General features: G+C 40.1%; 1 protein-coding gene across 1 annotated transcript in view; it reads left to right on the forward strand.

Moving 5' to 3' along the window:
* Positions 1-5586: 5586 nt before the first annotated feature.
* The window catches only part of IPCEF1 (interaction protein for cytohesin exchange factors 1), a 62262-nt gene continuing 44186 nt past the window's right edge, over positions 5587-23662 (forward strand). The window contains exons 1-2 of the mRNA XM_026122199.2: positions 5587-5642; positions 22646-22695. Of these exons, the coding sequence (XP_025977984.2) occupies positions 22672-22695 (24 nt within the window). The 5' untranslated portion in view covers positions 5587-5642; positions 22646-22671. The remainder of the gene's footprint in view (positions 5643-22645; positions 22696-23662) is intronic.

A 23662-nucleotide genomic window follows, 5' to 3' on the forward strand; every position in this document is an offset into this window, starting at 1 on the left:
TTTAGTACAAAAGTACACAAATACAGAAGCTCTCCTAAACTTATATTTTTATTCATCCATTTACTCCTACTCATTGAAAAGACATGCAACTTTCTACTCCTGAGAAGACCTTTAATGTCTTCACTACAGGTTTGCAGATGATGGCTCTCTGTGTTCATAACACTCTGCTAGTCAGAGATGCATTTGGCTCTAACTGGCAATCACAGGACCACAACATCACTCTGGCAGGAAGGGAGGTCTCAGTCCAACCTCCTGCTCAAAGCAGGGCCAGCTGTGAGCTCAGACCAGGTTACTCAGGGCTTTGTCCACTTGGGTCTTGAAAACCTCCAAGGACGGAGACTGCGCCACTTCTCTGGGCGACCTGATCCACTGCCTGACTGTCCTCAGGGTGAGAAAGCTCTCCCTTAAACCCAGCCTGACCCTCTCTTGTTCCAGCTTCTGCCCTGTGCCTCTCACCCTCCTGTGACGCACCACTGTGTGGAGCTCAGTCCCGATTTCTTGCCGAGCTCCCCACAGCGCTGGGGCTGTGGTGAGCTCCCCCCACAGCTGTCTCTGTCCCGGGCTGGACCAGCCCCACTCCCTCAGCCTCTCCTCATGGGGTGAGGGCTCTAGCCCCAACCATCTTGCTGACCCTCTGCAGAGCTCAGTCCAGTCTGTCGGTATCTTTCCTGTAGTGGGAGGCCCAAGACAGGACATGGTATTCAAGATGTGGTGCAAACCAAGAGGGTAATCACTTTCCTCAGTCTCTCGGCTATGCCTCTGTTAATACAACCCCGGATGCTGTTGGCCTTCTCACAAGCACACCAAGCTCCCAGTGTAACTGGAAAACTCAGTTTCTGTCACATGGTTAGTGGGATTTACACTGATTAAATTGTCTACATGAATACTTGTATGATGGGCAATCCATTGCAGGCTGTCTAGTAGGACAATGCATTTTGTATGTACACAGCCGCTACAGAGAGCAGTAATGTTAATACATACAGCTGGAACTGCTGAAGGCTTTTTAGGGGTGATAAAAGGAAAGCAATAGCATAAAGTTGTGCAAGCAAATGGGGATTTAGGGTTCTGTACATACGTTAAACTACTTGATTAGTATAGTACTGCAATAAAATCCACGTCTAATGTTTAACTTCATTTGGCAACCATTTGGTTTCCAGACACATAACCAACTGTTTGGTCACTTTAAAGATGTTCTGTTTTCCTTGTCTGCTAATGTATATATATATAAAGATATATATATTTATAAAGATAGCTAATACACTGCCCTCATGTGAAACACTTAATCTGGGGAACTCCAAACACTTTAGGGGTATTAATTAACAAACTTTCGTAACATTCCTCTGATGTGGATAATTACTGTGTACCTTCTTTGCAAGTGTGGAAGTAAAGCTGTAGGAAGTGGTCAGTTCAAAGTCAAGTGATGAGTCAGTGCTGGAGTCAGGACTAGAACCTCATTCCCTGCTCTGACCAAAGGAAGCCAGTCCTGTCACGTCCTTGAGGATTTTATCTTCAAAGTCTCATACAGGGATTTAGCCAAGAATCAGTGGTAAGTACACACAGCCAATTTCCCCTCCTTTGATTTTGGAAATAATACTCCTATGAGTTTGACTTCTCTCCAGGAAAAGGAAAATATAAAATTGAAGTAATATATATAAAATCCCACCATTCTCTCAGTTTTACTAGAGTATTCAAGCCCTGTTTTGTTTTCTTAGTTACAAATTTACTTCATTATGTGAAACAAAATATAAAACAAACCTCACTGAGGAACTTGAAATATCTTTGCTGCTTAATAAGAAAAACTTTATGGTAGTGGGAGTTGGTAGCTTTCAATCATAAATGTTAAGTGCCAGCAACAACTGGTTTTCATGTAACAGATGGGTATGGCAAATATGAATCATACTGGTTGACAAAGACTCATCTCATCCCACTTGCGGTCTATGCAAGCTGTGGCAAATATCACATGACCAATAGAATTTGTTGATAAGTGGTATGTAATCTGTTTTCAGTGGCTTTCCCATACCTTTTGGTTACTTAGTTGGTTGAATAATCAAATGAAAGCTAGAATGATACCTTACTTTCCTGTCTGGTTAAGAAAGAGGCTTACAGAGTATTTCTGAATAAAAAAATACACAATATCTAATGAGATTCCATTGCAAAGAATTTGTGACCTGGGTCGCTTTTTTCCGATCCCCATAGCAACCACTGTTCTGCTGAAATGCAACATCTAGAATCTTCAGACAGACAGATGTTTTCCCCAGCATAATGTCTTGATCCAATGGACTTGATACCTGCTACCTATGCACACAAACTTAAAATGGAGAAGTAGGTTTTCCACCTGCCTGCTTTCCCCAAACCTACTCTCGTGATCTCTGTGAGTTGCCTTCAGATTTCAGGTGTATAGGATTTTGATTATTCTCTTTCCAGAATCCTTTGCTTCCTGACGGGGAGCTTGCCATCTGAATAGGAATTGGGAATCCCTAAATTTTTGGTTCTTCAAATTTTCCTATCTCCTTGTAGCCAGCTTGGCAAGCTGTCAAGGACTTGGGAGTCCTGTGGTTCCCCAGATTTTCAGAAATCAGACTTTTCTCCCCACCTTGGGATGGATGTCTAGTGATTTTTATAACCTGTATTTGCACAACTGTCTGTATAATTTTTTTCAACTCTGCATCACTCATCCAACTGAAATTTTCATACATATGATGTGCAGCATCAAAAGTTAGTGAAGATCTCTTACTCTTTGTCACTACTATGGCCATGAGAGGAAGCTAGTAATAACGAGAGAATTGATTGTTTATCATGAAATTTGTCATGTATACTTCATCCTAATGTTCCTGGAAATTTATTTACTGGTCTCGCTACACAGTCAATCACCATTTGCTCTGCTTCATAGGGTAATAATTTCAATTTTGCACCAGTTTCCACACTCCTGACTTCAAGTTACTGCAGCAGTGAGCTCAAAGTATTGTGCAAAACCCAAGTTCCTTCTGCCCATTTTGTTCATCACCTTTATTTGTCCTTGTCCCCTGCCCTGAATTCTCCCCCCCCCCTTTTTTTGTATGACTGGAGAAGAGAGCTGTATTTTCCCTATATCAATCATAATTTTAAATATTTATATTGAATGCCCTATCAGTTAAGCCAATCTACAAAGCATAGCTTAAGTTTTTAAATTTATCTCCATGTAAGAACTTTTCTTCCCCTGCTAATTCTTGATCTTTCTTTTCACTCTTCACTATTTAGTTTTTCAATATGCTTTCCATTGTTTGGTGGTGACGGTTATTTTACATAATATTCAACATAAGGCTGTGACATTGATTTATATAAATGCATTCTTAAACCCATTATATTCTTTACCATTCCCTTCCTCATTCATCTGAACATTCTGTTCTGTTTCAGACCACAGCTGCATATTAAGCAGAAACTGTCACTGAACATGTCATACACCTCCTCCTTTAAGTTGATGTTTGTGTCAACGGAGCCATTAAGTTAATCAGTTGAATATTTTCCATTTCAAATGTTATTAATGGAAATTTAACACCAAAGGTACATATACTTATCCATCTTATTGTGGATCTTCAAGTGATACTTTGGAGAGAAGTCTCTTACAGACATTTCACCTTTTCCAATCCGAAGCCAAGGTAAAGTAGTTAGCAAAGAATAATTTTAAAAAAGACAAACAGAGAAAGTAGTGTACAATACATTTCATTAAAAATCAATCATATGGTTTGTTGCCCTTCTGAAGGCTATATTAGTGCTTCACAAAGTTGATGCATACTACTATATGCACACAGTGCAAATGTCCATCACTGATGTGCGACACTTAAAGAAGTGCATAGCCAATCATGTTTTATGTGCTAAAAAGTAAATTAAAAGTAAATAAGTTTTTAAAAAAAGATGTGCTGCCATAATGGAAACTTTGCTCAGATTAACCTGTTCTAGAGTGATCTCCTTTTTTTGCTTAACGTTGGTTAAGGACGTGACAGTTCTGCCCTGGCTACATTGGCACAAGCTCTAAGCTGCATGGTGTATGACTGCATTATACTGGTACATCCCCATCCCATGAAAGAGTCATCTTCATAGCAATATACCTGCCTCTGGGTGCACTGATGTACTTTAAATGATATAACTTGCTCAGTATCAACAAGGCTGTCAAGTTACTCCCTATAGACTGACATGAGTCATCCATTTTCTATGCTCTTTACTTAAGCTTCTGCCAAGACTGCTAGAAAGCTTTATAATTATAACAACTGGCATTCATGGCATCGAGGCCCAAATTAAATTTCTCCTGGATGTCCTACAGGTGGCACTATAATTTCAGGAGCATGAATAGTAAAAAATTCAAATCTCTGGAAAGTTCCTTCACCTCCTTGAGGACCCTAGAATTTACCTACCTCAAGTGGAGAGACATCTGAGGAAATAAATGAGTTCCTCGACAGCAGTATAACTCCATGCTGCTTTGAAAAAATATGTCTACAATATTCCAGTGAGTCTAAAAGGAAAAATATGCTTCAAAGCATGCAATGATAAACCTTATTTTAAGCAGTGTCTGTCACTTTGAAGAAGGATTAGATTTAACTGAGTGCATGTTCTATTTTCTCTAGACTAATGCGGTATGTGAAATAGGTAAAGAATTATATAAAGAGAGCAATGAAAAATATTTTGATGTTTGTGCTTTCTATAGTTTGATCTTGATGTGTTCTTGAAGTCCATATACCTATGACTGAAACTGTTAAATATATACAGGCCCGGAAAGTATCCAAAAATACAAGGTCTTCACTTTTTATTTCTCTTTGTCCCCTAGACTCAGTAAAAGATGTGACTTATGGAAACGTGGGTGCCATATTTTGAATACGGCTATTAATTTTGGCTTGCCATTGCATTGGGTGATCAAAAAGTAAAAGTCGTAAATGAACATTGTTGATTTGAAACTTTTAGACCCTTGTGCTTTTCCCCAGATCTTGCTGTCAACTCCAGCTCTGCTTGGATTGTGTTTCCTGGGTCATACCTTGTGGGCGATCAGGGGAAACCCAACCAGTAGTGCTTCATGCCTCCCCCCCCCCCCACCCCCCAAGGGCTTCCTGGCCTCAGTGTGGCTGAACTCTAGTATCCCAGACCTCTCCAGCACCCTTCAGTGCAGGGTGGCCTCGGAGGGCCTCTGGGAGACTGAGGCTGAAGGGGCACTCGGGGGAATGGGTTAGCAGCAAGGACACAGAACCGTGAGTTGAGGTAGGGATAATGTGCTTCATTACAGCTCACTCTCTCTACCTGTAATATGCTTTCTTCTCTCTCCCACAGTGCATTCAGAACCTTTTCTGAGAAATATTCGATAGCATAATTTTTAAACACATTTTCATTTGTGAAACAAAAATTCAAAAAATAGCTATCTATGAATATTTCTAATTTTTAGCTATTCGACCCATTTCTAGCTATCTTGGTTCTAGTGTTAACAGTTCTGTCAGGCATAGTTTTTAGCACTTGCTTTGATGCCTGGCTTGTGGTTTACATAGTCATGACTTGTAAGAGACGCACCAATTTCCTCTTGGGCAATTTCAGCTTTGCAACCAATTTCTGTAAGAGTTTCCTTTCTGTTTTGAGAGATGGGAGTTGACAGGACGAGTGTGGCTGTTCGTCAGAATTCCTAGCAGGTATGGATTTCTTTCTTTCCTCTTAAGTGACAGAGGTAGTTGTTTCTGTGTAATGACAGCTTCTTTCTCTTTTTTCTTAAAAAAACCAACCTTTTTAGCTGATGAGAAATGACACTTGCTTGGTACAATAAAGGAAGTTCACAATGGCTGTGTAAAAGACCTAATGTTTCCCTTTTTCCCCTTTTTGTTAAAAAATGCAAATATATTACTTAGAAATAATGATTTTTGTGTTTGTGGGGTGTGCACAGGTGACAGAACATATGCATGCTATTTTTTATTTTGAACAAGTTCCTGTCAGTTATCTTTAAGATCCAGCAAAGGGCAGTCTAGCCCTGACTATTTCACTTGAGTCAGATGTCTGTGAGGACAAATGCATAATACGTAAATGAGAAGCAATTCCTTTATCAATTTCAGGTTCTTAGAGAAAAATGTGCAAGTGTAGCATCGTATAAAGAGTATTTAAGGTGCAATATGAGGGGTAGAATTTAATGTGCTGTGGTGACAGTTGATTTCTGATGTTAATGTGAAAAGAATCTTGGAACATATTAATTTTAATGTTTTTCTCGTAGACATGGAATTGTGTGAGTAAAGAAGAGACAGGAAAGCACTATGTGAATGGGCTCACCCACATAAGCCATGAACAATAGGACAGCTGGAATTAAAATCATCTTTCTTTTTCCCCTAAAATGCAACACCCAAAATGCTGACTACATCTCTGGACGCAAGTTTTGCTAAACAGTATAAGCTTGTGGAAAAAGCTGAGATTAACAGCTTGTTTAATCATTCACTTACCCACTTGCTCCCAAGAAGTTCTTTCTGGTAATATCTATCTTTACTGGTATCAATTCTGTTAATTGGAGTTCTTGGAAGGTTTACTATCTGTGCTTAGGACTTGCAGTTCAGTTTAATAGGGTTTTCTAATCTGCCAGTTATACCAGTATTTAATCACTTGTGGCATTTCCTAAAGGTGAGAGAAACTGTTTGGTAACTTCCCATGAAATGTTGTCCTTTCTATACTTTCCCCAGCAGGGTAATCTTTACACTTTTTAGAGGCAAATGGTGCCTCCTTTCTCTCTGGGAAGGAAAGACTTCCACCATGCCCCTCTCTTGGTGCTGACTCTGGTGGCACAGCTGCACACAACTTAATCAAGTGGAAGTCCTGTGGTATGGCTGAGGCTGTGTGCCTCAGTTCATGGATTTGGGGCCTTCTGCTTTTAGATGCTGTCATCATTTTGACCTTGTCCAGCTTGCTACCTCACCTCTGCCTCTGAGAGAAGAGTATCCTACTCAAAGCGGAAAGACTGAGCACCTGCATGCTGCCTTCCAAAATCTACTTTCTATTTGAAAGCCATACTGGTTTCGTAGGAGGGAAAGATGAAAAGATACAGGGAAATGTATACTGTCAGCTAACTGCATGCTCCAGAACTGCATCTGCACTGGGGCTGGGAAAAGTTGGGTGAACAGAAAGCTGTTTCACTCCCTGTAGCAGGGCCCATGCCATTTATGCCAGGCTGCTAATGTTCATATGGACTTCTTGTCCAAGTGACTTGCTACTTGCCCCCATACATACTGGGAGATCTGATTTCTTGTGGGGCTGTCTGGAGGCTAGCAAGCAGCATTTGCAGCTGGTTAAGGGCTGTTTTTGAGTGTTTTGCTGAAGGCGTGCAGCAATAGGGAACTGCAGGGTCAGTGTGGCGTGCTCTCTGCCAGCTTCTGTGCAGTCACTGCTGAGGGTATATGGGAGGCTGCTGGGGGAGGTGTTGAGATGACATGGGCTGAAGGGCTTCCATGGTGGGGAAGATGCTCTGCTCTATTTTGGAATTTTACTTCCAGATGGTGAAGTATTCTACCCTTATCCCTTCCATTCCCATCATATCTAGCTAAAATAGTAGCGGCTGGTCTGGTCTGGATAAACAAGAAGTAGTAGCATGCCAAGAAACTATACAGAGAAAGGTATTGCATGCTGACCGTTAAATGGTGGGGATATGCAGTCTGTTGCTGATCACACATGCAGTGTGGAGGTCCTACTAGATTCTCAGTTGTCGGATCCCAAGGTAGGAACAGTAACAGAGAGTACTTTGCAGAGAGGGCTGTCCCCCTAAATGACAGGCTGAATAGTTTCATTATTTTGTGCATGGAACTATCTTGAAGGGATCACTCAAACATCTGCTAATGTAGCTAGTACTATTTATGAGCCTGAAGAAAGAGTCCTGCCTGCTGCATCACTTACTGCTGATGAAATCATGCTGAGTGTGGTTACACAATTGCTGAGCAGGGAGATGAGCACTGAGGTAATGTTACATGTAAAACTTTACCTATTACCCCTTTCTGCATCTCAATTTCTCTCTCTGCTGAAGCAGAACGACATTTCAGAAAAATCCTTAAAAGACAGAAAAGCAATACATTGAAAGACAGAGCTCATCTAGCTGTCACTCTTAAAGTACGTATATATGTGTACTGCGTTTATGCCTTAGTGATATGCACTTCTAAAACATTTCCCTTCTGCACCCTCCTCCGCCATCTAATTGCTCATTTCTCTTTCCTGTCATCAAGTTACAGGCTGGCTGCCCTCCAGTGTTTGCTTCTTTTGCTTTTCCTATGGGGCATCTCTGGTGTAAGTCCTATGAATAGACTGAATTCCTCTGCTACGAATGTGTCTGTCCTCCTTCAGTTCCATCCCTCACCTCCGGCTTAGCCGAGTCATCCTTGCTCTGTGCATACACTTTTGGTTTGTCCCCATGGTCTCTAACTTGCTGATTGCTTCCAAGGGGAAAAAAATCAACAAAAAGGTGGATGATGGCCTTGCCCATCTAATAGTGTCTCTTTTTTACCTGCTTCTCCTCTTGCAGATTCCTTCCTCATCTGAGTGGAGCGCATCTTCCTTCGTAGTCCTTACCTCGCTTTTCTCCAGAGCCTTCTCTGCTTTTTCTCCCTTTTACTCAACTAGTATGTTTTTGTTTCTTCCATTAAAAACAAACAAGCATCAAAAAACTCTGCTCTCCATCATTTTTATCTTGGCTTCTGTTTGATTTGGTAGATAACTTTGATCTGACAATCTCTTCTAAAAATCTTACCACATGTGATTCTGCCTGCTAATGGTTCTCCACCTACTCTTTGAGACACTTGTACAGATTGCCTTTCAGAAGTTCCTGGAAAACCCCAAAATACTCTCTATGGTCTACTAGGAGATCCTGTCCTCTGAGTCTTTTTTCCTCTACATCCTATGCCTGAGTAATCTTATTCAAAAACATCAGCTTGGCTTTTCGTTCTGAAGATCTTGTGGCAGATCTACTCCTATAACCCAATGTTGCCTCTTTCAGACCAAAAGTAGAGTTTGGCCTGTCTCTCTAATATATTGTGGCTCAGCCTTTAGCTGAACTCAGCAGGATCAACTTCTGCCTTTCCTAAATGATCCTTGCTCACTATTGACAATACAAATTATGATTTCAGTGCCTTTTTCAATTCTCTGTGCCTCATTTCCAGGCTATCTCTAAATCTTGCACAGTCTTTCAAACTTCAAGATACTCTCTTTACTACCCATACACACAATTAAACTCTCATCTGAGTTGTCAGTATTTCACGTTCTCGTCACTGGACTCTCCTATTCTCTGGCCTTGATAAAAGCAATTTCACCTCCTCATGTCAGTTCAGAAACTGACTGCAAAGATAATTTTCTCGCTCTACTTCTTTGCTAAAATCTCTCTATCTATTTACACTTCTGGGTGGCATCAAACATAAACTGAATTTTGACTCTCATTTTGCATGCCTTGGCAACCTCCCTCCCTCTCTTATAATGCTTTCAAATGTTGGTAAAACTATCTTATCATTTTTCTAAGCCACTTGTTCTGGTGCTGACACAGACTTTGACAATGTCCCATCTTGGGCATGCTGAGATCTGACATATGATGCTGAGGAATGTTGTCTCACTGTTACCTTGGACTCCTTTCTATTCCTGTCTACATTCCCCTGTTGTCTGCAGTCTTAAACTGGAAATTGTTCTTTTGTTCTGTATTCCTACAATACCTGACACATGGTCTATTATAATGAAAATAAGCCTATTGCAATCCACGTCACTAATACTTCGAAAAAGTTTCTTTAAAAATTTTTGAGATGGAAAAGCTATAAATCATTTTACATAGTTCTCCGCTTTGTTACATTGCATAGCTGCTTTGTTATTCTTTCTCAGAAGGTTTCAACAGAACTGGTGCTGTAACTCTTTGGTGCATCCAGGTCTAACTCTGAGCTTAGGCTCCAGGAATAGCTTCTTAGCTCCAGGAATAGCTTCTGGGTATGAGCACCATCAAAATACCATACCAGCTGAGTCATATTGATTATGTATTAATTATTAATCTCTATCTTAATCTCTTAACTATACTCTTAATCTATATCAAATGCAAGTCCTAGGCAATTCAGATTATCTTAAATCTCTTTCTGTGTGGCTAGAATAAGCTGAATTACCAAGCATTTGCCAAGCCCAAGAACTTCTTGCATGGCTAGTTAGTATGTCTCAGTTGACACATAGTAAGTTGCTTATGTGTCTGAGCTTTCTGTCTATCACAGTTTTAAATTATTTGTGTGGATCTCGCAAAGCTCAAGGAGAACAGACATGATGTCAAATATTCAGATTTTCTCAGAAAGCAATAGTGTGAAGATGCTTGCAGGAAATAGGAGGCTGCACTTCCCAAATTTATTGTTGAAATATCTTCCATTATTAGCAAAATGGGGAATTTGAGGCAGGGCGTGGAGAACCAGAAAGCATGTCTACATTAGCAATTTAGTGCACTGGAAGTGTTCTCTTCAGGTGTGATTTTTGTCTCACAGCGATTGAACCTGGGTCCATGGATTCCTGCAATCACGGAAGACATACCTTAGTCTTGTATGAACTGATTGCTGAGTCCACAGGGCTCTCTCCTACTTCCATGATTTTTTCTGAGACTAACTTTCTGAAAGTGGTCGAGTGCTAGCCTGTTTGTCCTCTAGTCGGGGGGACAGCTTTAGAGACGGCTACTCAGCATGTTTAACTACTTTGCTCCCACTTTGGGTCATTCATAAATGGCCCTGTATTGCTGTCTGCAGATGAGCAGGGACATGGAGTGCTCAGTTAAAATGCTTATCTTTTCCCCACTGCTTCTTTCCCTTTCTTTCACTTTTAATGAAGTGATGTAGAATGATCATATTAGTTGTGCATGCAACACTAACAAGTATGCTAAAAACTTGACTGACATCCAGTTTTAACAGCTGTTCAACCTACTGACCTGACTTACAAAGCCCTGTGGAGTTTCAGTCTTGGCTACGTTGAATTCAACCTTTCAGCATTTCTTTATATTTCTCTATATCTGTGGTCAGCTGGCTCTCTGCTGCTAAGAATTGGGGCTGAAACTTTGCAGTGGCAAATATAAAAAGTTTTGAGAGTAAGCCCTTTTTCATTTGAAGCAGTTTGTTTTTCTCGTTTGGAGTAGCTTGGGTTTTTTCTTCCTCACTGATTTCAACAAATCATGGACTGATGGTCAAAAGTACTTTTACAGTCTGTCTACTACATGGGAAGTGGGTTTCTTGTGACAAGCTTCTTATGTATTTGGCTGTATTTTAATTATTGTTCAAATATATAAAAATTATTATAATTTTAAATTAAAGACCATCATAGAATTTGAAGTAGAAATAATATTAAATCAGGACACAATGAACTTCAGCCATGATATTATGACTTGACACCACTTAATGTTTTTGTCACCCAATGTTGGGATGCAGATTTCAGCAAAGTGAAAGATTAATGCAGTGAAAAAGGAAATTATATTGTTAAACAATACGACCGAGAAACTTTATTTTTGTCTAATTTGTCTGTGTTTTTAGATAAAACAGTTCCCTGAATTTTTTTTTTCATGGTAAGAAAAGAAAACTTTTAATTCCTTCAAAGCTAAGAATTTTTAAACTAAATTTTGTTATTTTTTACATGTTTTAGGATTTCTAGGATTTGGAGGGGATTTTCTTTGAATGAAAACATTGTGTTCTCTGAAAGTCTCTGTGGAAGTGAAAAATACAAAGCACAAGTAATTATGGCTTGAAGATAAGAAGTATTTGTTGTGGGCATGATTTTGGTGCTAACTTCTTACTGTAATAAAACTCCCACTAGTATTAGTTGATGAGATTTAAGGTTGTAATTTTTGCATGTAAAAGTCACTTCAGTGTGATGCTTATCTTTTTCATGTTTATATTTTCTTCAAGGTTTCACTTCTATATTTTCTTCAAGATAAGTGTTCATAACTGAAAAAATGAGTACTTTTAGATTTTAGGGAATGTATAGTAACAGCTCACCTCCAGAAAGAGCAGTTTGCTGGTATTGGGCAGGATTTTTGCTTTCAGATGCTCCCCCAGAGCTTTGTTGTCATTTAGGTGTTTCTAGTCATGTCCATGTGCCTGAAAAGCATCATTACTCATCATGAGGTAGTAATTCAGTTGTGTTTAGTCACTGATGTGCTTAGATGAGTTGTATCCGGATCTTTCAATGACCCTGCAATTTAACAAGACATGACTACTATAACCTTGTTGTGCTCTCAATAATGCTTGCAAAACTATAATGCAAAACTATAATAGCTGGTCAGAAGATGCGAGAAGCTGTATAAATGTCAACAGAAACAGGATGCGTTGCGCCACTTATCTGAGGAAAGCAGGAGAGATCAGCTACAAGGACAAATACGTTTCGCACATTAGAAAAAGTGTGTGTTGAAAGTTGTATCATCAAGTGACTTGACTTAAATTGAGACAATTCAAATTATGGTTATTTCAAGCCCTTATATTAATTAGCCTTAGACTCTTTAATTGGTATAAATTTCAGCTGCAATGAGAAATACTGAGTATGGGGTAGCTTTTCTCCAGGCGTTTCCTGTTCATTAGTTACTTGTACCATCATATAGTTTCTGTTGTGAGAATGGCACACAACATGAGAAGGAAGATTGAAGAAACAATTAAAATGGATTCATGCTATTATATTTTAAAGATTATCAAAATAGGACTAATTATTCCAGTTGTGATTCCTATGAGCTATGCACTGCCATTAAGTAGTTGATAATATTGATTTTATTGTGTATTTGTTGATATTTGTTATCACTGGGAAATCTAAACAGTATTGAGGTTATTTATTTTTCTTACATAAAACTCAAAGATATTTGTATAAGAATCGGTTTAAAAAAAGTTGAGGTGCTCTGTATCAGAACACACTGAACTAAGAATAAAAGCACATAAACACCTGAGATCAGAGGAGAAAAAGGGGTGGGGGGGGGGGAGAAAGCGAGAAGTATGTGCTGTATTAACTGTGGTGAGTGCCATAGTATGGTGGAATTTAAGGGAAAGTTTGCTGAGGTATGGCTCATGACTTCAGAAAAGACAGGTCTTCTCAGAAAAGCTAGAAATTGTTCTTGTGAAAGAACAATTTTAGTTTGTTTACTGCAAATAGTTTCCATACGTTACCTTCTTATTTAGAAAGATGCTGCTTTACTTTCTGATTTTACTACAGTGAGGGCAACCCCACAGAAAAGGATTAAAGGAAAATGTTCATTTGCATAATAAGATTCAAGAAGCAAGTGTTTAATGTAGTTAGATCTGTATTTGCAGTCATTTTAATGATTTTTTTTTTGTGCAGATGTTCTGGCAAAGGCTATAGTGGTTTAAGGAGCAAGAATCATAGTAAATTCTGAATGTTCTGAGGTGCTTATGGCTGCAGAGATGTATTACAGTAATTTTTTTGCAATCAGTAATAATTTTTTCTAAGTTTTATTTCTGCTCCCAGGGTCTACCATCTTGTTACCCTACCCATCTTGGACATGACCCCTTTTTCATACTGATGGGAGGTTAAGGAACTTCTAACATATTTCTTACAAAACTCTTTTTGTGATTAAGAGGTGTAGATGACTTTCTTCTTCTCACTCATTGCAAACAAGTAAAAATGAAAAAGGCTAGTTGCAATTTGGACAGAGAATAGGAATTAATGACCACCTGGTAATACGGAACTGAATTTTGATTGTAAATCTCCTACTTATATGAGCACTCCTTACCATAACCATGTACCACCTGTAAGCTGTGTGCTCCCAAAATCTAAGAGTCTAAGGGAAGCACAAGCCAGCTCCTGGCCTTAAAAATTTTTAGAGCTTGTCTTCAGACTTCTTCTGGATTATAATTTTTTTTGGCAAATATGGGGCTTTGAGTCTTTTAATTTCCAGTGAAAACTGAAATCTTCATGCAAAGATGACATCAAGAAATGAGAATTTAAAAATTTCACTATAAGCACTGGTGAAAAAAATTATGACAATTTGCAATTTCAGGAGGAGGAAAAGGAAAAATTCCCTTTCTTCTTCTATTCATCCATTAACTTTACAGTTGGAAAGCTACCAACCAAAATTGTACAAGTGGCTGGTGATTTTTAGATGCTGCCTTGGAAAGGGACATGTCTCAAAAGAACCAAATTTTTAAAGGCTGTGCAGCACTTCAGATAATCTTTGACATTTTTCTCATGTTGCAACCCAATGATTCCATCTTCAGGAGCTGCACTCACTCAGTGCTCTATCAATAATAAAAACTGCTGAACAAATAGGACAAACCCTCTGATTTACTCTTCCTGGATGACACCGAAGAGATGAGGAAGCGATATGGGTTTTTTTTGCTTGTCTTTCTCTGTACCTTTCTATCAAGATTGTCATGGTCCAAGTTTCTCCCCAACTCTGTGAAACTGCAAGTTAATGTTATAAACAGACTATGTTATTTACATAGCACTCAGTGAGCACTGTGGTAGGGGAAAATATCTTTGCCACTAATGTGAAGTTGCTTAAAGCTGCTTGTGTACCAAATACTTGCCATATCTCTTTCTTCTAGTAAATCACACATACTGAAAATAAAGTGAAATTTTATTATCTCAATTATATGTGATTAAAAGAAAATGAAATCTAGCACTGAAATCAATAGTCTAGAAGTGAGGAATTAACTGCTGATTAAACTGGAATCTCAGGGCAAACCCAGGGCTTTCTAAGAGCACTTTCTCATCATATCTTAGAGGGTTTTTTTTTTTCCTCTCAGCAGTTCACATCTGATCTGATTTGTAAGTATTCAGAACAGCACTTGCCTCCCAATCTCCCAAGCAGCTTCCTTGGCTGCCTCTCATGGACCTTGGAGAAACTTTGTATGATATGCTAGCATGTGGACTTGGATATTAAACTGTGGAATGGTACCAGTTAAATTGCTCTGCAAAAGCTCTGATTTGGGGAGTCCAGTTTTCTCCACTCTCTTTTTGCTGGATAAATGCCTTTCGCCATGAAGAAAAGACGACAGCATGCAAATCTTTGTGGCTGAATGGACTTCATCGTAGCGTTGGAGTAGTTTCACTGTCCTCAACTGCAACCTGTCAAGACAGTTTGACGTTACTGTACCTCTCCTAAAAATGTTCTATTACAGACACAACATTTGAGTACTATGTATGCACTTCATGTACTGTGAAGGAAGGAAGATAATTTTTTTAATGCTTCTAGTTGTTTAATGAGGAATCAAACAACTCTCAAGCCTTCTGTTTCTCGTGAACTTTTTGAACATGGAGTGGAAGTCTTTGATGGAAGAAGAGGCAAGTCTACCAGATATTTCTTCCTTGTTTCATCCTCATAATCAGCATAATGATTTTGCTTTACTTTTTAAAAGATGTTCTCTGGACACTTCTCTGCAAGTCTGAATGCTAGCCTCCTTTGTAGAGCTGCCAGTATAATGAATATTGCCTGGGTGGAAGAAAGGAGAGTAAGATTCATATCTAAGCTACAGAGAGAAAATCATAGAGCACAAACAGTACCGAGTTTTTTGTTGCCTTTTGTTCACAAATTATGCGCCAAAAGGATGCTCCTATTAGCCTGATGTATTGCACTGACAGTTGTGACCTGCCTAATATCATGACTTAATGGAATTGAACATCCTTATGGCATCTCTTATCAGGGCAGCAGCTGAAAATACTGCTCAAGTAACGCTAGTTTTTTTGACATAGGCAAAAACTCTACCCATAGTGCTCTGGAGGGCAACTGTCAACGTAGGAGGCATTGATTGGCTTCTGCTGTGGTCTTAGCTCTTAGCTCGGCTTCCTTAAAGCAAAATCTTTCTGACCACTAGATGGCTCTGCCAATATGTAGTTACAGGTTCAGCCTCTCCTTAGGGTCCTGGCTTGAGCAAAACAGCAGTGAGCAAGAGTATATGGGAAATTGCAGTTCCATCTCACAGGGGATTTTGAGCCTCTGAAGCTGTTTTTCATTCCAAAGTGGATAGAAAAAGTGTAAAAATTCTCCAAAAGGAAAATATCAATGTGCAGGGAGGAGGAAACTGCAAAGCTGGTTTGTCCTTCAAATCCCAAGGGACAGAGCTGGAAGCCTGGGGTGTGCCAGGCCAGGTGGAGGTCCTGTGCTCGGGCGTGAAAGTGTTCATGCTTCTTTCCAGGCAGCTTCCTCAGCTGTCCCGCTTCATGCGGACACGTGAAGTTTTCAGCCTCTTGGCCTTGCAAGTGGCCTCTTGTGGAAGGATCTTGAGGGATGCCAGGTGTCTGAAGGAGCCCTGTCAGCTGGGGAGGCTCCATCTTGAGCTCCATCTCCACCTAGTAAATCAGGTTCATTCTGATGAAAATATCTCCCCGTCCCCTTCAGGCTGGTTTTCCTCTGAATGCCATCCTCCAAATGTACAAAATGTTTCATAACAGCCTATTGCTGTGATTCCTTTGATTTTTATTTTGCCTTAGGTGCCTAAACATTATGCAGTGCTTTAACAACAAATGTTGGTCAGAACTGAATTCCAGTGAGCAGGCTTCAGGTTCCTATCACTGCAATGATCCACATTTGCAGTGTTTCCAAAACAATGCCTGATTTCTGACACTGCAAAAAGCTATGAACCGTCTTCTCATATGACACTGCTAATATTTTAGTTCGAATTAGCGGAGCAGTTCTGCTACTTCCTGCTGGGGAGGAAACATTCCTCTTTTTATCTCTCCCAGTGATGGAGCTTGCAGGGTTCCCTCAAAGGTGTGTTTGCTAAAAGGCTGATCTGAAAAAATAGAAGAGGAATGCTCCCCTGCCCACACCTCTCTATCATTTTTTCAAGGGACTTGCTTTGAGAGAAACCCCTCAGACCATGGTCTCAGGAGGGGCTATGGATCCGGGCCTTCTCCTCCCTCCCTGCCTCACCTCTGTGTTTCATCTTCTGGGCTAGCAAGAACTTTGCATCTCTGGAATAGAGCAAGGCTCCTGGGTGTGCTCCCTCAGACCTGGAGCATTTCCTTACTGATTAATTTTGTTAACTGTTCATCCACTTCAGCAGCCGTTTTCTTAACACTGCCTGCTTTTGCTGTGCAGTAGTTTCAGCCACAGCCAAAGAGCCAGCTAGGAGGCGGTAGTAACTTCAGTATTACACTTACCTTTTCCACCAACTCCTGGCTTGCTGGGCTTCAGCTTTGGACTTCCAAGGGCCTCTAACAGCAGAGCAGCACTGGGAGTCACCTCAACACCATAGGAGTCTGCAAGCAAATTCACATTTGGAGCAGAAGCTCTGCAATAAGCATACCATTTTGATGTCTTTTCTTTGGTCTGGGAGACCAGAGAGGGAGCTGTCTCTCTTCTATTGAACTTACTCCTCCTTTCCAGCCTTCCTCCCCTGGAAGGCAGGATAATCTGGGCGCTTGTAACTACTTTCTCAGAGCTGTCAATGACTGTAACCTGCCACTCTCTGGGCTTCCTGGCTGGATCAACAGGACCTGGCTGTAATCCAGCCAGGGCGATGTCGCCAGGCCCTTTCTGTCTTGGAGACAGGAGCAGCGAACTTTGTTCCAGTCGTTCCTGGCCTTTTCCCAGACAGAGTCAAAAGTCTTCTTTTTGAATTGCTTGCAGGTGAGGGGATTGAATTGTTTTAAATTCATTTGAAAATAAGGTCATAGCCAATGGTATTATAATGTGACAAATACATTTTCATACTGGTAGGCCTGCTAAAAGAGTTCTTAGGGTTTTTCAAATGATATTTTGGAGGTGGGGGGGCAGTGTTCTTTTTTGGTGTTTTTGTTTTTTAATGTTCTCAAATGTATCCATTGTGGCCCCGGCTGAAGATATATGCTGACAATCATGACTTACAATTACACTTTAAGGTACTTGTTGTTTGTAAAATTAATGGTGAATCCGTAGTTTCATCTGCATTTTGGAACACAAAGTCATAGGGACCAAGATTGGTGGCATGCAACTTCATCAAGGTGGGACAGTCTTAGGTAAATGTGAATAAAAACTGGTAAATAAAAGGTAAATACTAGGTAAATAAAAACTGTCTTTGTGTCTATGTTTGTCGCTGCCTTGTGGAACAGCTGTAGCTTAATATCTGACTTTCCTGGCAAGACAGTATGTGAGAGAGAATCTGCAGATCAAGAATCTCCTTGTACAAGTAAGATAGTTGATTTGCATAGTTAATTGACCAGTTAACTAACTGACTAGATCATTAATTAGTAGCTAGTAGTAAGATTGTCAGATTAAGCTGATGTCTAGTAACCAGAAGTACAATTATGAGCTTACAATTACTGTGATTATTTTTTCCCCTCTGTTGTTACAAGAACCTCGGTTAGTGGTAATGGGATGATTTAGGACTATTACATAAGCCTCTCTCCTTGACACAGGATAGTGCTTCAGGCACTGCTATAATTTGGGGCAATGCTGTTCCTAGTGTTTGGCAAGTGAGATCTGTGATTAAGTAATCATTGATTTTTTAGGGAAATTTTTGTAGCGCTATTGCTAATTTCCTATCACCTGTCAATTCATTGCTCATTGAAGTGCAGATTGTTGCAGGCAGCCAAATAAACAGAAAGCAAACAGAAGTTAAAGCTGGTGACTGATGTAAAAGAAGTGGAAACAGGAGAAAGGTAAAAAGCTTCTTTTTCAGGTTGTTTTACAGCCCTGACTTAGTGCTTGGTAAAATGGAATTTTTTTTGCCTCGTCTATGTCAATGCCATCTGAACAGGAACTGAGCTACGCGCATTTTGGGTGCTTCGGCAATACAAATAATTTGAGTCATGTTACGTTTCTCAAATATTTTGCTCAGAAGCAGGAAGGCATATGCCTACTCTGGATGTTATCTGGGGGATGCTTGCAAGGCATGTTTGGCAGGCTTGTACCAAAAGCATTGCAGATCAACAGGCTCACTGTAGTTTGTAACTGGTAAGACACAGTGTCAGGCCTTGTAGATTTTAACTTTCACAGGAAGAATACTATTAACAAATTAGGACTGTTTTTTAAAATCAGAGTCATTAGAATTTATGTGGGTTTTTTCCTCCCCCCCCCCCCCCACTTGACACGGTCTTTGATCTTTAACAGAGATATTTCTATTTATTTCAGAAGAGATGCTGTAGTCAAATGGAAATGATTGCAAATTATTTCTGATAAGTCACTTGCTGTGTTTCCACATTTGTTGCATCAGCTATTACTCACGTACCTACTTCTTTATTGCTGTTCTTGAAAGAGGAGTGAAGTGGTACTAATAAATACAGCTATGCAAACTGGTATTTATAGTTCAGTTGTTGAAATGAAAAAACCCTTTGAAAACTTGAATTAGAAGTCTTTTAGCTGAAACCACTTTTCATGTATTCAGTCTGAAACTGAGTTTTGTTCTGATGAAAATTAAATGAGTGATGAAAATTAAATGAAATTAAATGAGTTGTCTGTCTGTTGTGAGTTCCTGTTTCAAGAAAGGCCAAAGAAATATAGGTATAGTTTACAAACCAAAACCATCCCTCTCGCTTTCATCTAATAGCTCAAGAGCTGAGAAAAGATTTTCCAGGATGTGGGAGATACAGGTTTGTTTTTCTCCTTAAACTGAAGAAATCTGAGACTGTATTGACTTTCCCGTAAGAAGGTGCTTTGGACAGTATATTTTAAAGCCATCTGAAATGGGAGAGGATTCACTTTGTCATGGTTTGTTTTCTTCCTCTCTTTGGTTTGTTCCACTTTCCAGTTTAAGTGAACTGAACACCCTTTGTACAGGCTGTGATCCTGGTGTCCTTGCCCATGTGGGTGCCTTAATCGTAGGCTGGAGGCTCATCCTCCCCTCCATTTCCCATATCCCAAACTATTGCAAACCAAGACGCTTAAGGAGAGGGCTGGAAGCCCATATTCTGGCCTCGGTGCCTATTGTACCCCTTTGGAGGTGAGACCCAGCTTCAAATTCAATGTCAACCTGAGTCAGAGCAAGGATTCACAAATGGGTGTGTATCTTTAGTATAGCTGCCTGAGTGCTATGCTCTCGGATGGTCTGGGCCAAGTCTTCTCCTGCCGCAGCTACTTTAGTTAGGAATTATAGCGAGTGTTTCCTTTTAGGATGCTCACCTTGAGGCGTGAACTGAAGTGTTCTCTTTCACTAACCTCTTGCTGACTTGCAAAACTCCCAAGTTCAGGTGTAGTTGTTGTAGCCTGGGAAGCTATCCCAGGGAAGCTATCCCAGGAGCACAACCACCAGCACTGGATGCGCACCAGCATTGCGGTGGAGTCTGTGCAGCGGTGTGACCACGTAATGTCACACACACACAAAGCGTGGGGCTTACACAGCTCAGCAGGGGATACTCACTGCAGTGTGTGGGAGAGCAATACTGGGGAGGAGGAGGACTACAGTTCCCAGAGTCAATCCCTGTATATTTGTGCTGGACCAGCTGACAGGATGGACATAACGAGCTCTACTTGAGTCGTCATGTTATTCCAGTTCCTTCTCATAATTCCCATGTCTGTTCAGAAAGGATAGATAGTTGTCCCACAGTGCACCTGCAAAGAATTGAAAGGAATCACTTCTTTCACTGTGCTGCAAAGAACAAAAGGCTATGACCTTCTGAAATGTTAACTTTGCAACAGCTGAGTACACCTGAGTAGACACAAAAACCCTAGCACTATTTCACAATGCAACTATTCTCACTGAGGTTAGATTTGCTTAGGAAAAATAAACTCGGGTTATCTATGTTAGGGTTATTACAGCAGTGAACATATAATTTCTGTGCCTTTCTTTACACAGGGAATAATACTCTTAACTGGAATGAGTCAGAAGTCGTTGCTGCTTTTGAAAATTGAGTCAGAGAGAGCCATCAAATCCTTCAAAAATACTACGAAATAAGTTTATGCTTTCCTTAAAAGCTGGCTAGTTAGGTAGAGAAAACACGTTAGGAATGTTCGTAATGTAGCTCTGCAGTGGATCAGGTAGCTACCGGCTTTGCATAGCAACACTGTGGCCAACCACATTAAATTATAAGTCCTCTGTATCCAGCATTTGTCATCCAGAGGTCTCAAAATCTTCCTAAAAATAAAAAGGTAAATGATATTGTTCCCATGCTAGAGATGGAAAGGCTGAGGTAAGGAGAGGTGAAGTATTTGGTCCACAATCACACAACCAGCCAGCCTGTCTAAGGAGAGTTTAGTCTAAAACCCAGACTTTAAATACTGGTTAGCCAGTTTTTGGAAGCTAAACAAAAGTTGGAGTTAAAGCGACTGAGAAGATTCTGCTGAAGTCCATTGCAACTACGCTGGCACAAATTACACAGGCAGAAACATTTTTTTGCCAGTTAACTAACTCTACTCCTCTCATTCCTGCTATCATGCTGATTCAAATCTGTGCAGTTCTTATGGTTACACCCCCCCACACCGCCTCCCAAACCCAAAGTGCACACAGAATGAAGAAATGACAGGGAAAAGGCCACATGTGACAATAATTACTATAATTTGGTCTGTTATTCCATGCCTTTCTGGCTCAGCATTTGAGGCTCCTGTGTTATTTGGCTGTATAACTACAGGTGTTTCCTCTGCTTGTTTACACTAGCTATGATTTCTAAACATCCTTGAAATTACTTGCTACAACATCTCTCCTCATCTTTTTATTACTTCAGTTCAAGCCACTTTTAGAAAGTGCTTCTTTCTATTTTTGAATAGAAACAGTTGGGAGCCAGAAAAATGTGTATTTGTTTGCCTTTCTATTTTTGGTTTGAAATTGTTGGAAGCAAGTAGTGGGTGGTTTTTATTTTCTGTTTCAAGATATTATTTTCAAACTAAAGCAAATATGTATTAAGAATGTTGTATCTCTTAAACTATTGGTTTTAGTAACGGGAAAAATTTCTTGTTAAAAATTCTTCTGAAGTGTGGCTGTATTTCTGGAAGTCCTTTCTTGCTTGCTTAAATAGTCTTATACACTCTCCCATTTCATTGAATGCTTCTTTTATGCACAGGATTCAGTTTTATAGCAACTTTGCTAGCACTGAAATGTTGGCATATTTTCGTTCATCTTCTAAATTGCATTTCTTTTTCTTCACATGTGCATTCTACCAAACAAAAGAAAATCACTTAGGCAGGTGGCTATTGGTTGTGTATACCAAATGAGATTGCCTGCACTTTTGCCTAAACTGATAACTTCAAACTTTGCATATATTTGGGAGGAAAAAAACCCTCCAAATCTAGAGTACGCTGCTGGAGTGTGCAGATTTTGCTCTCTAAAAAGGAAAACTGCAATTCACTGTAGAATAGGTAGTTCAGTATGAGATTCCATCTCATTTAGGAAATCAGGCAGATTAGTGAATTAGAACTAGAAATCACTGGGAGTAGCTCAGCCTAAGTGGAAATCAGTTCTCTATATTTCTTTCAAAATTAAAAAAAAACCCAAAAAACAAAAAACAAACCAGCTTTACGTATTTGTTCTTGTTTCATTGTCTGAAACAAAACATATCCGTGAGTTTTATTATGTTTATTCCATAGAAAAACTCGGTAGCTTCATATTAGAGCTCCTCATCACCAGAGGACTGGTGGTCTTCTACACTAGTATAATCAGTGCACATAATATAGTATTATCTTTGAAAAAGATTTTTTTTTGAGGGGGCGGGTTGGGAGAGCAGAGGGTAAAGTTGACAAGTCAAAGCATTTTAACAGATTTTGCTGTACTGCCAAGACTAATGTTATGAAAGCGTAATACAGATCTTTAGGAAACAAAACTTTCTTCTTTTACAGCTTTCCTACTGAATTTGAAACCATTCATGGAAGCTGATGGCTGTGCTCTCGTAAGTATATCTGAAGTTATAGCAGAAATACTGAGTCACTGGGTAATTTGAAGGGAAGGTATGTTTGGCTTTGTGTCCTTGTAATCACTGAAAACAACGTCAATATCTTAACAAGATCTTGCTTATGGGTTGGACCAAGTGTTGAGACTGTCACAGCCTGCCCCAGTTTTGCTCTCTGAGTGACATGAAATCCATTGTGTGGGCCTGACTTTAGGGGTCCCATCATTTCCAAGTCCTACCCTTCAATGGATGAGACAGCAACAACTTAGGGGACACAAGAGTTTTCTTAGGTACACATTTTTACTCTTGTGAAGCTGTAAAAAATGAACTGATGATCATTGTTGCCTTTGGTGCCTTCTCAGACTCATGAGTTGGGAGTCAAACCTTGTGAAGCATGAAGTCTGGCCTTCACTATTAGTGCAATGCCCCTGCTTTTACTTGTATAAAATATTTTTCTTTCACCTAAAACAATCCTGTACACCTTTTTTACCCCACTTGTTTCACCTGGGGAGTTTGCAGAATGCAGGCCCTTCAGTATCTGGGCAGAGCATCTCCTGCTTCTGGCAGAAGCATTCCCTAGGGGCTAGTCCTTTACTGTTTCCTGACAGCTTCCCAGGGAGACCCTGCCTGCCTGCGGTTGGTTTCCAGCTACAGGAGTACTCCGGGCCACCCACTTGGAAGGGAGGCTGGAAATAGATATCATCCATGCTACATATTTGCAATTCAGAAATGAAAAACCCTATGCTGACAGAAGCCTCTTGCTGAAGATGCCTCTTCTCCAGTATGCTCTTGCTTATCCATGGAGCCAGCCTGACACACCAGTGACTGCTAACAGTGCTAAGCTGTACAGCGCCCTTTGCAACTGGTCTGTGGATATGTTTGCAGAGTGGAGGAGCATTGGACAGCAACTGTGCAGCCTGCATTTGCATGCAGGACAACCATCCCGTCCTGCTCAACTCCCCAGACC

The sequence above is a fragment of the Dromaius novaehollandiae genome, chromosome 3 (assembly GCF_036370855.1).
Source record: "Dromaius novaehollandiae isolate bDroNov1 chromosome 3, bDroNov1.hap1, whole genome shotgun sequence".
NCBI classification, from domain to species: Eukaryota; Metazoa; Chordata; class Aves; order Casuariiformes; family Dromaiidae; genus Dromaius; species Dromaius novaehollandiae.